Below are 14,514 nucleotides of genomic sequence, written 5' to 3' on the forward strand. Positions count from 1 at the left end.
GATTCTTGCATGTAGGATTCAGGAAAACTGCAGAGCAAATTTCACTTAGATCAGGCAGTCCATGTAGAGGTAATAATGATGGCTATAATTCTCCACCTAAGCACCCCATGGCCATATCTTCAGCCCGTGTTAGAAGTTTTTAAAATTAAGAATGATAGGTACCGTTTGAAATGTTCTCCCTGTTTCCCACTCTGCCCAAACATACAAACATTCACTGTCCAACCTGAGAGAGCGTGATGAGCTACGTAACATTTGTTTCATTCTAGATGAACATTTCAAACTAAGTTGTCTGTGCTTGGAGTAACTTAGGGCCCGATCTACTAAAGGTTTGCGTGTACAAAAACAGGTGCAAACTTGATAGCGTGCGCAAAGCTGACATAGTAAGCAGGAGCACCGAGGATTGCATCTGTCAAATGAGCAAAATAGCACTTGCTATCCATTTAGCGTGTTTGCATTCATGAATATGCAGAATACATGTAGATCATCAGAAATCCAAAATAGAAAAAATACCAAAATACTGGGAGGAGGAGATGCAAATGTAATCATTCAGCACACGCAATGTGATCTATCAAACCTGAAGCAGATAGCGTGCAGTGTTTTTACATCTTTATTTAGCACGTTTGAAAGGCAGGTGCCGATATCAAGACAGGCAGTAAAAACGTTCACCCGAAAGATGCTCTCTGCGTCAGTGAGGCGACGGTCTTCATCAAAGTGACGCCTAACTTGTCTGGCCCTGGTTGTTTCAAAACTGCGATTGACTTCCCAATTAAGTAGCTAGAGAAAGAGTGGCTGAATATTGAACTAATTAAATGTGTCCAATATTAGAGATTTCATTTAGGGAAAGATTTTCCCTTTTTCTTCTGCGGATATTTTGCCATATTCTTGTTATTTCATCGGCAGATCTTTTGTTTTTTCTCACAGCATTCAACTTTTCACAGGCCTCACAAAAATGCTGAGATGTCTCTGAAGGAGTTCACCGATGTGTTTGCGTCCTCCACTAAAACCTCCAACTCCATGGCTTCAAACTTCATTTTTCGTTTACGGCCACTCTGCTCTCCAAAACTATCCATGGGGACAGCAGATTTAGCCCACGCAAAATCCTCATTTAAGGGCGAACCGTTCAACTTTTGCACTTGTTATCATTTGCGCATGGAATCATAGTAAATCACCCACAACCCGCCCAGAAATGGCACGTGCAATGTTTTAGTTTGCACACGCAATATAGCGCTCGTTATTTGAGATCTTAGTAGATCAGGCCCTTTGTGTTTTGGGGCACTCACATTCACATGACTTGATTTATTGTGTGTGCACTGTGACTGTACACAAGAAGACTTAAGACTTAGGGTCTGATCTACTAAGATCCCAAATAACAAGCGCTAATTTGCATGTCCAGATAATAATTTTGCACGTGCTATTTCTGGGCGTGTTGCGGGTGATCTACTATGACTGCGTGCGTATAATAACAAGTTTAAAAGTAATGCGGACCGCCCTTAAATGAGTATTTTGCGTGTGCTGTCACCATGGAGAGTTTGAGAGAGCAGAGTGCTCTTAAGCGATAAATGAAGTTTGAAGCCATGAAGTTGGGGGTCTATGTGGAGGAGGGAAATAAACACATCGTGAACTCCAGCAAAGGATGAAATAAACGCATCTACTATACTCCAAAACGCAATCAGCGTTTTGATGGAGTTTAGAGAGCAATTTGATGAGGCCTGTCCCTGCTTTTATTTTTTACTTTTCCCGTCAACGTTGCACCTTCTGAGCACTCATTCTCCAAGTTAAAACTAACTAAGAACCCCTTGATGAGCCCGGTGGGACAGGAGAGAATGAGTGGACATGTCATGTTATCTATTGAGAATGACAGAGCAAAGAAAATGGACATACAGCGCATCGTGGGCAAGTCCGCGGAGCTTAAGGCTCTTTCAAATAGTGGTGAGTAGGTTGGATACTTCTTATTGATTTTTTGTTTGTATGTGAACATGTGGGCCGCTATGCCAATTTTACTAAACTTTATAGCTGTTGATACAGTGACCTACTGTGCTCTCATTAGTTGAAAAAAGTTAAAGTTGGTGTCAGAATGATGTGGTCGCTATCCGTGGTGCTGAACTGCTTTAAATTTGTGTTGTTTTATTATAATTTTTTTTTCTGTTCTCTTGGTTTGTTAGACTTCATGTCCGTTTGATTGACTTCAAAATGACATGACACGCTGTACCAGTTTGCACCTGCCTTTCAAACGTGCTAAATATAGACGCAAAAACAGCGCCCGCTATCTGCTTCAGGTTTGAGAAATCACACTGCATGTGCTAAAGGATTACATTTGCATCTCCCTCTCCCAGTATTTTGCGCGTCCTGATGATCTACATGTAATCTGCATATTCATGAAAGCGAACACGCAAAATGGATAGCGAGTGCTATTTTTCTCATTTGACAGACACAATCATCGGTGCTCCCGGTTAGCACATCTGCTTTGCGCGCCCACTATCAAGTTTGCACCTGTTTTTATACACACAAACCTTTCGTAGATCGGGCCCCTGGATTTAAAGCTCACATCTGACTACCTGTAATACTATTCTGCAGAGTAGAAAGATAATGCATTATTTACCACAGCTGTCCTTGTGTGTGCTATCTTTTCAAGCACCTATTGGTCTCAAGGTTTGTGTGACCTTACAGTGGTTTGCTGATGATGTGATTGTATTGCTATCAAAAGCTCTACAATAAGCAAGTTTTGAGTCAAGATTGTATCACAGCAATTACTTCAAAAGTCATAAAGGATCTGTCAAGCACCAGAAGACAGAAAGGGCTCCCACTATTAAAAAGTTTGAACTATATGCAATACAAACAGTATTTAGTACCATGACTACTGCCGCCTTTTTGAGAGTTATTGGGGATGCATGAAGGTTTGGCAAGGTTCAAAGGACAACATTTTTTGTGTTAAAAGCGTCCCAGTGTCTATTCGTAGGTCATTTACTATTGCCCAATCAACTTTCAGCTTGTTTTGGCTGTATGCCGAAAATTAGTCAATGCAGACCGCAAAATAGGTGAAACATGTAAACCTTAATTCAATCCTGGAACTCATGTGCCGTCATCTAATTTAAATTTAAACAGCTATCTGCATTAAATGCATCTGGAGCTCAAATTCGCTTATCTAAACCACTTTAGGGTACATCCAAACTCTGAAATATTTGCTGTTGTCTTCAGAGGCCTTGCAGTTTTTGATTTTGGAAAGCTCAAGAGTGTTTATGGGTTCTATTTTATCTTCAAACATATCGAAAGTTTGAATTTAAGAGTTAAAAATTTGGCGAATGCAGCTTGGTTTCTGCAGAATCATAAGTTTCATTGCATGTCATGATTGAATAACAACATTTACACAAGAAGTATTAAACTGGGACAGATATGTCAGTACATTCAATTCATGCATAAACCTGCCCTGAAGCAATGTCAGTCAGTTTAGTTTTAATGATTAAGGTGGAAAGTGTTTTGGTGCAGAGTGGGTGTGGCTGTGTGGTATTCTGCTGCAGGCCTGTTCCCATGATGAGCATCAAACTGACAGGGATGTACAACACCCATACTTTCTCTATATCATTGTTCATTACAGGTGAAAATTTTATTTTACTTGAATTCAGACAATGCCAGACATGTTTGTTTAAAAGGTGAGTTCACCTGAGTCTCTCAGAGGTAAAGATGAGAGGAGGTTCATCACTCTGTAAAAGGCTTACTGAGCAAATACTTCAACAAATTGAGAATAATGTTCAACATAAAATTGCAAATAATTTGAAGGTTTCATCATCTACGGTAAATAATATCATTAAAAGATTCAGAGAATCTAGAGAAATCTCAAATCACAAAAGGGATAAGGCTGAAAACCAATACTGGATGGCTGTTATCTTGGTGGCACTACATCAAAAACAGACATGTATCTGTAATGGAGATCACTGCATGGACTTAAGAAATCTCTGTCTGTGCAAACAGTTTGTCACTGCATCCACAAATGCATGTTAAAACTATACCTTACATGACATATAAAGATGATCCAGAATTGCCAGTGATTTCTCTGGGCCTGAACCTGTTTAAGACGGACTGAGGCGAAGTGGAAAGCTGTCCCGTGACATGAATCAAATTATGTCATTCTCTTTGGAAATCATGGACGCCATATTCTCTGCTCTATAGAGGTGAGGGACGACTCGGCACATAGTTCAAAAGCCAAAATCCCTGATGGTATGGGGATGCATAACTGCTCATGGCATGGGTAGATTAAGCATCTGGGAAGGAACCATTAATGCTGAATGATATAGAGAGGTCTTGGAGTAACATATGCTGCCATCCAGACAATGCCTTTTTCAAGAAGACCTTGCATATTTTAGGAAAACAAGTCACACCAGATTCTGCATGTTGTGCAACAGCATGGCTCTATACTGCAGTACAAGACTGCAGGCAGGCAAACTGGCCTACCGGCAGTCCTTGTGCTTAATTTTCTTTAAAAAAAAAGGTTTGCTCAAACTTTGTAGCTTTGGATTTTGTAATCCAGCAATTGTTTGAATTATTGACATGTATCGTAAAACCCTTTACAAATGTACTAACAGACACCATAATATACACCTAAAACATGACAGCTCAGTTTGGACCATACGACTCCTTAGACTAATACAATTATTTGAACACTCTACTAAAGCTAACTCATCAACCCTCCTGTTTTTAAAGCTAACACAACAACCCTCCTTCATCTAGAGCAAACATAACCCTCCTGCTACTATAGCTATTGTCACAACTCTCTTTATACTATAACTCGCATTATAACCCTTCCTCTATTGCTAACATAATAATCCCCATGCCATTATAGCTAAAAGAACAACCCTCCTGCAGCAACAGCTAACGTTACAACCTTCCTGTTGACGAACATCACAACCCTCTTGCGGTACAGGTAGTAGCATAACTCTAGTGCTGCGAAGGCTGACATCCTAACCCAAAGCTGGATCCGTAAGGCAACTGGACTGGTAGAAATTCTTGAAGACGTTTCACCTCTCCTCTGAAAGGCTTCTTCAGTTCTGACCAGACTAAGGCTAAGGGCTCAAAATATAAGCCTCTAACAGTCGTGGGTGTGTCCAGGTAGTCATAATAGGGTCCTAAGTAGGGTCGTTAGTCTAGTTCCTTGCAGTGTTCTCCTATCACCTGACAGTCGTTCAGTACCTCCTGACAGTCGTTAGCTAGGCGATGGGTCAGTTGTGGGTCGTTAGAGTCACATGGTGTCTGGTGTGAGTATGGTCTTACTTGTTTTGACAGATAATTCAGAACAGCATTGAATGTTGGAGACAAATGGTGTCTTAGTCCACCACCTCTGTTAAGAGAAGGGTGTTCAAGCTTAACGTAGATGGCTTCCTTGACCCCTCTTTCATACCAATGCTCTTCTCTGTCCAGGATCTGAACCTTGTTGTCCTCAAAGCAAGGAGTTATATGATCTACACCGTTACAGTAGTCTAGTCTGCTAAAGACAAATGCATGGACCAGTTTTTCTGCATCCTGCTGAGACATAAGTCCTTTAATCCTTGATATATTCTCAAGGTGATAGTAGGCTGACTTTGTAATTGTCTTAATGTGGCTGCCGAAATTAAGGTCTGAGTCTGTGACTACACCAAGGTTTCTGGCTTGTTTTGAACATTTCATCTGTGCAGATTGGAGCTGAGCAGTAACCTTTAACCTTTCTTCCTTGGCTCCAAAGACAATCTTTTCAGTTTTTTCTTTGTGTAACGAAGAGCCCTTCGTTACTCATGACGGATGGCTGTTGTGTTGTAAATATTGCACCAGGGTTTGGGCTCATTGCACTTTAATTAAGAACACACAGTATTGATGGCACTTTGCACTTTATTAGCGATCTTTGCACAGTACATTTGCACATTGCGTATTTGCACATTTGTTGTTGTTATTGTTATTTATTGATTAAGGAATTAAGCCGGAGTTAGGCAAACCATAGTGCGTGGTTGAGGTGTGGTTGTCCGGGGGTTGCCGGCGTGGGGTCGCTGCTCCACCTGGAGAAGAGAGGAGAGTTAGAAGGCTCCGTGATACGATGTTTAACGTCAGCAATAAGTAATCATGTGTGCAGTGAATATGAATGTGTGTGGTTGTATTAACGTTAAAGTGTGCCAGAGCAGTAGTGTGAATATGTCGAAATTGTTTGTTTGACTTACCTGTGGTTGTTCTGTGTCTGCTCCAGGGTGTTCCGGTTAAAAAATTCCCTGAGGAACGGACACCCAGATAAAGGTTCCGGGGTGGGACCAGAGCACAAATTGGTCAGGGGAGAGTCTGAATTTAGCGGTGCAAGGGAATCAATTAAATGGCATGTTTTAGATGTATTTTAGGAAATGTGGGAATTATAAAATGTTGTTAATATTGGTGACATAAAGTCAGGAACAGGGAAGGTGTCTAAGTTAATTGGAGAGCAGAATAAATTGTGAACACCTCCAGATGGTTTGGTTCAGGAGGCCAATTAGTACCACAGTATAAAAGGTGCCAGTTATAATCTGTCTGTGTTCGTTGTTGGTTGGTGTCTGATGTCGCTGTGGCTGTTTGTGTAATAAAGAAGTTTGTGGTACACCTGAACCACCGCCTGTGATTTTGTTTATCATGCCTGCTGTATCATCCAGCCGCTACAGGGTCATTCTAACACTTTGTTTAACTGAAGAAAATTCTGGCTTGTCCAGTAATTTATTGTTCAATGTATTTACTCAGCGTTTGTATGGGACTATAATCCCCTGGTGATATGGTGATGTAAATGTGTGTGTCATCTGCATAGCTATGGTATTTTATTTTGTTTTTTCTTATTATCTGACCTAAGGGGAGCATGTAGATGCTGAATAGCAGAGGCCCCAGAATGGATCCCTGAGGTACTCCACACACCATTTTCATCTGCTCAGATGTGTAGTTACCTATAGACACAAAATAGTCCCGGTCATTTAAATAGGACTTAAGCCAATTCAGTACTGCACCAGAGAGTCCCACCCAGTTTTCAAGTCTGTCCAGTGGTATCGTGTGGTTTTTAGATAAATACAGACAAGCTGCTACCATGCTTCCCTTTTTACCAGGACATAGCCAGATGTGTCCTCATATCTGACAAAATAAGGTCTCTGCTGGCTCACAAAACAAAACAACAAATGCTTAAGACGGTCAAGATTAGCCAAACTCACAGCCTCGTTAGTCCACTTCAATCTCCTAGTTTAAAAACATCAACTACGGCCTTTACAGGTTGCTGCCTCTCTATAAGCGCTAGGCTGTTATAAAATGAATACAGTCAGGTTTATAGAGTGAACAACTTCTGATTTTCTTGACGTGGGTTGTCAAAAAAAGGCATTTTGTTTGCCTCCTGAATAATCTAACCCCAAGTACAACTACATCACTATTGTAACTTTGTTTTGAGAAAGACGCAATAAAATGAAATGCTTATAAAAGCCAAACGAGTCACATGGAGGTGTTCCAAAAGGGAATATTAATCTGCACTTTTAATATATTTGTACATATTGTAGTAAACTGCCTGAAATCCATCCCTGAGAATGTTTTGGTGACTTTGTGCTCAAAGCTTTTTGTGAAACAGTATAATCAGAAAAAAAGAGATCAAGAAATAAATGTTGACCTTCTTTTAAAAAATAATCTCAAGTTTTGTTGGGTCCTATTTTGATAGGTAATATTTTTCAAACCTTTTTCTTTTTGGAGACACATTTGTTGATTTTGTCAATGATTTAAATATTTTTTTTTTATTTGCCCTTTGTTACCTTTCAGCAATAACAGCACCTTGTGGCCATTAGAGGAACTGCAACTTAAATCCCCCAAAACACAACACAACACACAACCATATATTTTTAAGCTCCTCAGCAAAATTTTATTTCGGTGTTAGTTTCATCATTAGCTGAGTGAGTGCTCCTCCTGCAGGTGCTCACACCTGGTTGACGACCTCGGAGCTTGTGGAGCTGACCACCTGCCCATCCACCACCTCCTCCACGATGGTGATGACTTTCTGTTTGGTGATGGAGGTGGTGACAGGGGCAGTGACGACAGTACTGCTGGAGGAAGAGCTGGAGCCGGAACCGGAACCAAAGCCGGAGCTAGAACGGGAGCCGGAGCTGGAAGAAGTCATGGAGGACGACATGGACGAGGAGAAACCAGAGCTGGAGCTGGAGCTGCAGGAGGACAACAAGTTTGCATTGATCTCAGTCATGTTTAATACCAGGAGTCATCTTTAAGCTGCCTAAGAGTTTAAAGCTAGTGAGTATGCAGGTGAGTTCTTTAGCTTTGGTAAACAATTATAATATATCTAAAACAAAAAACAAATTTCTTTTTTTTTAAATGAGGATTTGTGTTAAACACATTTCTTCAAACCAAAGAAAATTAATAAATGTGAAATATATGGAGAAAATTGGAAATATCAAGAATGCCAATAAAGTTAATCGACAGCTTGATCTTTAAAGTAATGGCTAAAGAATTAAAGAAATAAAAGAAAGACACGAAATATTGAAATAATATATGGAGAAAATAATTGCAAATCGAAAAGCAAAGAAATAAAACAAATTTACATTAAAAAAAAAACGTTTTGGTTTGTATATTTCTAAATTTACTTTGCAGCTATTCTTGCTTTGTTTATTGTTCTTTGAATAAATATAATTTTGGGATTTTCTTTACATGTTAATACATTATGATAGGTTCCATACTTTTTTGTATGACTCAAAATGATTTCACAACACAAACAATCCTTAACCTTTGGAGATTATTTTGTGTTTTGTTTGACTTTACAGGATGAACCTGCAGTACTTTTATCCGGCAGGTACATCCTGTGAGCAATCCTTTAATTCTCTTACCCGCCACCCTCTCCATCCAGCAGCCTCCTGTACTCTGCAATCTCCATCTCTAGCCTGCTCTTGATGTCCAGCAACATCTGGTACTCTGAGGACTGTCTCTCTAGGTCGGCCTTCAGCTGGGTCAGCTGGTCCTCCAACATTAACACCTGAAGAAGAAGAAGAAGAAGAAGAAGAAGAAGAAGAAGAAGAAGAAGAAGAAGAAGAAGAAGAAGAAGAAGAAGAAGAATCAAGTTAATGTCTTGAAGTCTAACAAGCAGCATCATTCTCAGGGGAAATATATAACGGCTCGCTCACCTGGTTCTGGTAAGATGACAGCATCATGGCGTAGCGGTTCTGAGTTTCAGACAGGGTGGCTTCCAGCGACGCTTTCTGCAGGAGAGAGAGGCTGGTTCAGTTTCTTTGTCTTATCACAGCAGACACAGGTAATAAAAAGTGTGTAGATAAGTAGGTGTGTGCTGTGTGTGATGTGATGCTCACCATGCTGAGCTGTGACTGCAGCTCGATCTCCAGGCTCTGCAGCGTTCGCTTCAGGTCTGTGATCTCAGATTTGGACGTAACGAGAGTTTCTGTGCTTTCTCTAGCTTCATTTTTCAATGACTCTGACTGTGTAGGGAAAAAGACAACAGCATGTTCAGTACACTATGAAAGTACCCAGAAATATTCCTTTAGTGATTATACAGCTATAATGCCTTCATTTCAACCCATTTCTCAGCAAGAAATCGATTTAACCTGATGAATCCATGCTCTTCTTCATACTGAATACTTTTAATTTGAAAAGTTGCAAATTGATAATTTATCTATATTTTTTTCACTGAGAAAAAAACAAAAAGAAAAAACTTAATATCTGGACAGGTGTTCAGAGTAAAGTCTCACCTTTTGCTCGAACCAGTTCGCCAGATCTCTGTTGTTCTTGTTGGCAAGGGCTGCATAGTGCTCCCTCATCTCTTCCAAGACCTTATTAAGGTCTTGTCCCTGAGGAGCGTCCACCTCCACGTTCACCTGACCACTCATCTGGGTCCTCATGGCCAGCAGCTCCTGCAGACCAAATCATAGACACACACTAATGAAGGATTCGGAACTTACCCAACCAGAATTGTTTGCTCTGATATTTCTCATCTAGAGGAAACTTATTTCGGAAACCATTTTCTTGTAATATATTATGCCCCATTAATGAGACCCCTTAATTAATATTGGGATCAACAGACCTCCTCGTGGTTCTTCTTGAGGAAGATCAGCTCCTCCTTCAGGCCCTCAATCTGCATCTCCAGGTCAGATCTTCCCATGGTCAGCTCATCCAGTGCTCTCTTCAGCCCGGCGATGTCCGCCTCAACTGACTGCCTCATGGCAAGCTCGTTTTCATACCTGCATCGAGAATTAAGTCATAAAAAGTCAGTAAAGCTTTCATTTGTGAGTCTAAGTCTTTTCATGTGAAATGTCAGCTCATTAACTTCCTATTACTTGGCTGAAAAGATCACACTCACTTCATCCTGAAGTCGTCAGCAGCCAGTTTGGCGTTATCGATGGAGAGGTAGATGCCGCCGTTGAATTTGGTTGCTTCCAGAATCTGAGAAAAAAAAGAAGAAATAAATACTTTAAACTTTTTCCTGTTTGGCCTTTCTTTAAGTGTATGGAGTATAAAGTATTTCAGCCTCAGTCTCTTGTTCTTTCACTCTCAGCAGAAATCATCTTAAGCCCTGCTCTATTAGTCAGTTCAGCTCAGACAATTCTTGTTAGACTGGCTCGGGGAACAGCACTTATGATTATGAAAATGTAAGCTGTCAAGCAGTGAGTACACTGTTTATTACACTTCAGTGATAACATGGCTCACATTTGCAGACTGCATTTTTACATCTGTACTGTGTTTTAAGAGCTGTGGTGTCTCTTTAGGTGTTGCACAACTATTTAACTCATTATCATCCAGTAACTAAATTTAAATACTCTTCTTTGGTACAATTTCAGCACAAATGTAGATGCATGAAAATAAGACTGTTAAAAACTTCAATTCCACACCACAGTCCTCTGCTTTATGTTTCTCCCACTGAAAATAATGTTTTGGTAAACATTGTTTTATTTTTAAGTGAATATTTAAAAAGTACGTTTTAAAAACTACAACTTAGATTGAAGCTTCTCGCCATTCATTGGATGATATTTACTGTTAGATGGCAGTGATGGTGTCAGGAGCTGCCTTCCTGCTGCTGTTTGGAGGTCACATGATAATGACATGTCAGAGATGAACTCACCTGTCCCTGCAGTTCTGCGATGGTGGCATAGTAGGCACTGTAGTCTCTGGAGGAGGGTGAGGTCTTGCTCTCCAGGAACTCTCTGATCTTCAGCTCCAGCTCGGCGTTGGCAGCTTCCAGGAGGCGAACCTTCTCGAGGTAACTGGCCAAACGGTCATTCAGGTTCTGCATGCAGGCCTTCTCATTGGCAGAGATGTCCATGCCACCACCGCCGCCGCCGCCGCCGCCGCCACCACCCGCACTAAAAGAGAACCCAGAACCACCGCCGCTTCCAGACATGGCAGCTGCACCGCCGAGGTACTGGAAGCCATATCCTCCAGCACCACCTCCACCACCTCCACCACCTCCACCACCTCCACCGTACTGGGACATGGACATGGAGCGTGAAGAGACGGAGGCCCTGGCTCCACCAGCTACACCTCCACCATACATGGAGTAGCTGCTGACACCACCAGACTTTCTGTGCGACAACATGCTGAAGATAGTGGGGACTGTCTTTCTGCTTGAGCTGAGGAGAGAACACAGTGTAAAGCTCAGAGAGCAGATGATGTTTTATACTGTTAGAAGAGTTTGGGAGGAGGAGGAGGAGGAGGAGGAGGAGGAGGAGGAGGGATAGATGGTGCCAAACCTGGGTGGAGACACGTGTCCTTGTTTAATTCTCAGGAGGGTCAATGGGCTGTAGGTGTGTCTGAGAAATGTGGAATCCACCCATCATTACTGTGTTCACCTGTTAGTGTACATACAGAAAGATCGCAGCCCGTATCAAAAGATTAAAGCACATGAAGAGCTGCAGGCGAGTTCAGACCTGGATGAGATTTAGATTTAAAGGTAATTCGCTCCATGAAAAAAACAAATCCAATCAATCCGCAGCCGTAAAGATGACCTCCCTCACAATAACCACCATCTGTTATTTCAGTTTTTATGACAGCAAGGTTGGGTAACTCTTGTCTGCAGGTTATTGTGTCGGAACTCTTGAGCCAAAGAGGATTAAAGAGTAAACTACTTGTTTGATGAAACAGAGTCTTTGTCAGCTCAGTAATCTTAAGTAAACAGAGCTGACTGAGGAGGGCTTTGTCACATTTTGTTGACATCATAAATCAAGATCGAATGCTATTCAAACAAACAAGTATCAAAAACCTACCAAAAGGTCTGGAAAGATTCCTGTTGCATGTAGGATTGAAGAAAACTGCAGCAGTCAAGAGAGCTTATTGTGCTAAAAGGTGTGGCAAAATAGTTAATGAAGAACTAAATAATTACCAGATTCATGACGGACAGTAAAATAGTATCAAACTAATTTGTCTCCAAGAACAATCAGATTGAAACTGATTGAATACAACGCGGTAAGGCATTAATTTCCTTTCACAGGACTGATTTCACAGGAATATGTGAAATGGACTTCTTGACAACAGATAACCACGTAAAGGTGCCTGATGTTGTAAAGGTCAACAGTTTGGTAAAGTTTAAAACACATTTTTTATGGGTCGGCACTTTCCTTATTTTACGCAGAGATGGCTTTAGGGAAAGATTTTGGACCCAGAATATCACATCCAAACGTCCAACCATCTGAGGTTGAGGTCATGCCAAAAGGCCACAGGTCTTGCCTGTATAACTCCTTTAATGTTGCGTATCCTAACCCACTTCCTGTTTGTTTGCCTTTTTACAAATACAAAAAAAAAGAATAAAACATGAACACAACACCAGAGACCACTTCCCTGAAAAGATTCTGTGACTCAAGTCACAGATGGTCAACTTCAGCCCAAGGGGATCTGAGCTGTGTTCTGGATGTTATGGCCTAATCTGCAGGTAGTTTAATTTTGGTCCACAATGGTGTGAATTAAAGCCAAATATTCGGTAAACCACACCTGTTGGATTTACCTCTGAATTTTGACTTGCATTGGTCTGACCTAAGCTTACACTAAGATGATCTGAGCCAAGCCAGAAATGACCCAATTGTCTGATTTCAATATCAGATGGTTAATTTAATTAACACAACACTACCTGATCTTAGTCCCACATGGTTCAACCTTAAGCCTGGTTTATGCTTCTGCATTGACCTTACGCAGCAGTGGACAACACGGTCATGACCACTCCATACTTGTGCGTCAATATGTCCACGTAGCTCTGCAGTACCACTCTACACGCTTGAGGACAGTGTGGTATCTCTGATAGTCGGGTCACCTGTTTCCTGTCCCGCTATGTTTTTTGCTTGCTTTAGGGCTGATACATGTTGTTGTTTATCATACAGCAATGTTTACATGGAAGAATAGAGAGGAGACTTCGGAGGAGATGAGATGCATAGTCAATGGACGGCAATTCCGGAAGTGCTGTAAATGAAAGAAATACAACGCGCCGAGTGGACCAATCACAGGGCTTGTGGTCTGTCGTTTTGACGCGTAATTACATTTTGGAGGAGGTGCACGTCAGGCTACGTTCTTACCCCCAATTTAAACAGGATGCACCGCGTTGTGTTACAGCTGCCCCGAATGTTTGCTCCGTCCAACGGCGTGCGCCCTGCTATACAGGACACCTGTTTGACGCGTAGCACCAACTCAGAGCAGCCAGGATCAGCTGGGCCCAGTAAAGAAAGAATAACATACAAACAACAGGTTACAGAGCTTTTCTGTGGTTGAATTTCTGCTCAATTGGATAGTAGTCTGTTACTTTTGTGCTTTAATCATTGCTGAGTAAGCTGCACAACTACAAAGTTTAGTTTTGCAGGTTTAGATGAGTTTAATATGAATAATTCTGCTCTATTTCGTTGTTCTGTTACCTTCTGACACAGTTATCGACTTCCTGTCCAGGTCAATCTTTTCTGTGGATTGACATGTGCTGGATGTGGGCTCCGTGGAAAAAACAAATAGACTCGACATGTAGCGGGTGCATATGAACATGAGCATTGACTAGAATGGGAAAATATTGGCTGAGCCGTGTGCTGCGAAGCCGTAACGCGACGCAGTACATCCTATGTAAATGGGGGGTTAGGTTTATTCTGCTGCGTCTAATCTGTAGCCTACACTGTAGGTCTGTGTAGCTTTTTTTCGACGCAGCAGAATAAACCTGGCTTTAGCCATAGTTGGTCTAGGCTAGACCTAAAATCCTCTCTGCCTTAGATTTTCTCTAGGACCAGACAGTCTGGGCTAAGCCAAGATAACCTTGGTCTTTCATCGAACTTCTGCCTGGTCAGTGTTCGATCCATCTCCGATCTGTCTCTCATCCGCTGCGGTTCAGCTCTGTGCTCTCTCAACACCCAACGGCTGCATTTTCAGAACGTAACTCAGAGCAGAACCACCGGACAGCTGTAGTCATGTGACCAAGATTTTCCCGCTGTAATTAATGAATCAAAGAGTATAGGACTTCTCTCCACATCCATGTTGTGGATTGGCCTCTGAAAACCTCTGACCTGGTGCAGTGACGGATCAGAGACGGACTGGACACGGATC

The 14,514-nt window shown here is 41.6% G+C and overlaps 1 protein-coding gene across 2 annotated transcripts; it reads right to left on the reverse strand.

Moving 5' to 3' along the window:
- Window positions 1–7,836: 7,836 nt before the first annotated feature.
- Window positions 7,837–11,801, reverse strand: LOC117832870 (keratin, type I cytoskeletal 13-like). Of its 2 annotated transcripts, none has more exons than XM_034712176.1 (9): window positions 11,703–11,801; window positions 11,075–11,582; window positions 10,316–10,398; window positions 10,040–10,196; window positions 9,708–9,869; window positions 9,312–9,437; window positions 9,129–9,203; window positions 8,835–8,980; window positions 7,837–8,153 (listed from the first exon to the last, which is right to left on the reverse strand). In XM_034712176.1, the coding sequence occupies exons 2-9, from the start codon at window positions 11,546–11,548 to the stop codon at window positions 7,916–7,918; spliced, it is 1,461 nt and encodes a 486-aa protein (XP_034568067.1). In that variant the 5' UTR covers window positions 11,549–11,582; window positions 11,703–11,801; the 3' UTR covers window positions 7,837–7,915. The 2 variants fall into 2 exon arrangements, with proteins under 2 accessions (XP_034568067.1, XP_034568066.1); XM_034712175.1 differs by having other exon boundaries at window positions 7,837–8,159.
- Between the last annotated feature and the right edge of the window lie 2,713 nt (window positions 11,802–14,514).

This window comes from Notolabrus celidotus, chromosome 20 (genome assembly GCF_009762535.1).
Source record: "Notolabrus celidotus isolate fNotCel1 chromosome 20, fNotCel1.pri, whole genome shotgun sequence".
Lineage (NCBI taxonomy): Eukaryota > Metazoa > Chordata > Actinopteri > Labriformes > Labridae > Notolabrus > Notolabrus celidotus.

Bases quoted from the DNA above. Each gene is read 5' to 3' on its own strand.
- LOC117832870 (XM_034712175.1), bottom strand. From the start codon at position 11,548: ATGTTGTCGCACAGAAAGTCTGGTGGTGTCAGCAGCTACTCCATGTAT. The intron at 8,981-9,128 runs GTGAGCGAGCCG...CTTCTTCTTCAG, and splicing joins TGTCATCTTACCAGAACCAG to GTGTTAATGTTGGAGGACCA. The intron at 8,160-8,834 runs GTAAGAGAATTA...GTCCTCCTGCAG, and splicing joins CTGGATGGAGAGGGTGGCGG to CTCCAGCTCCAGCTCTGGTT.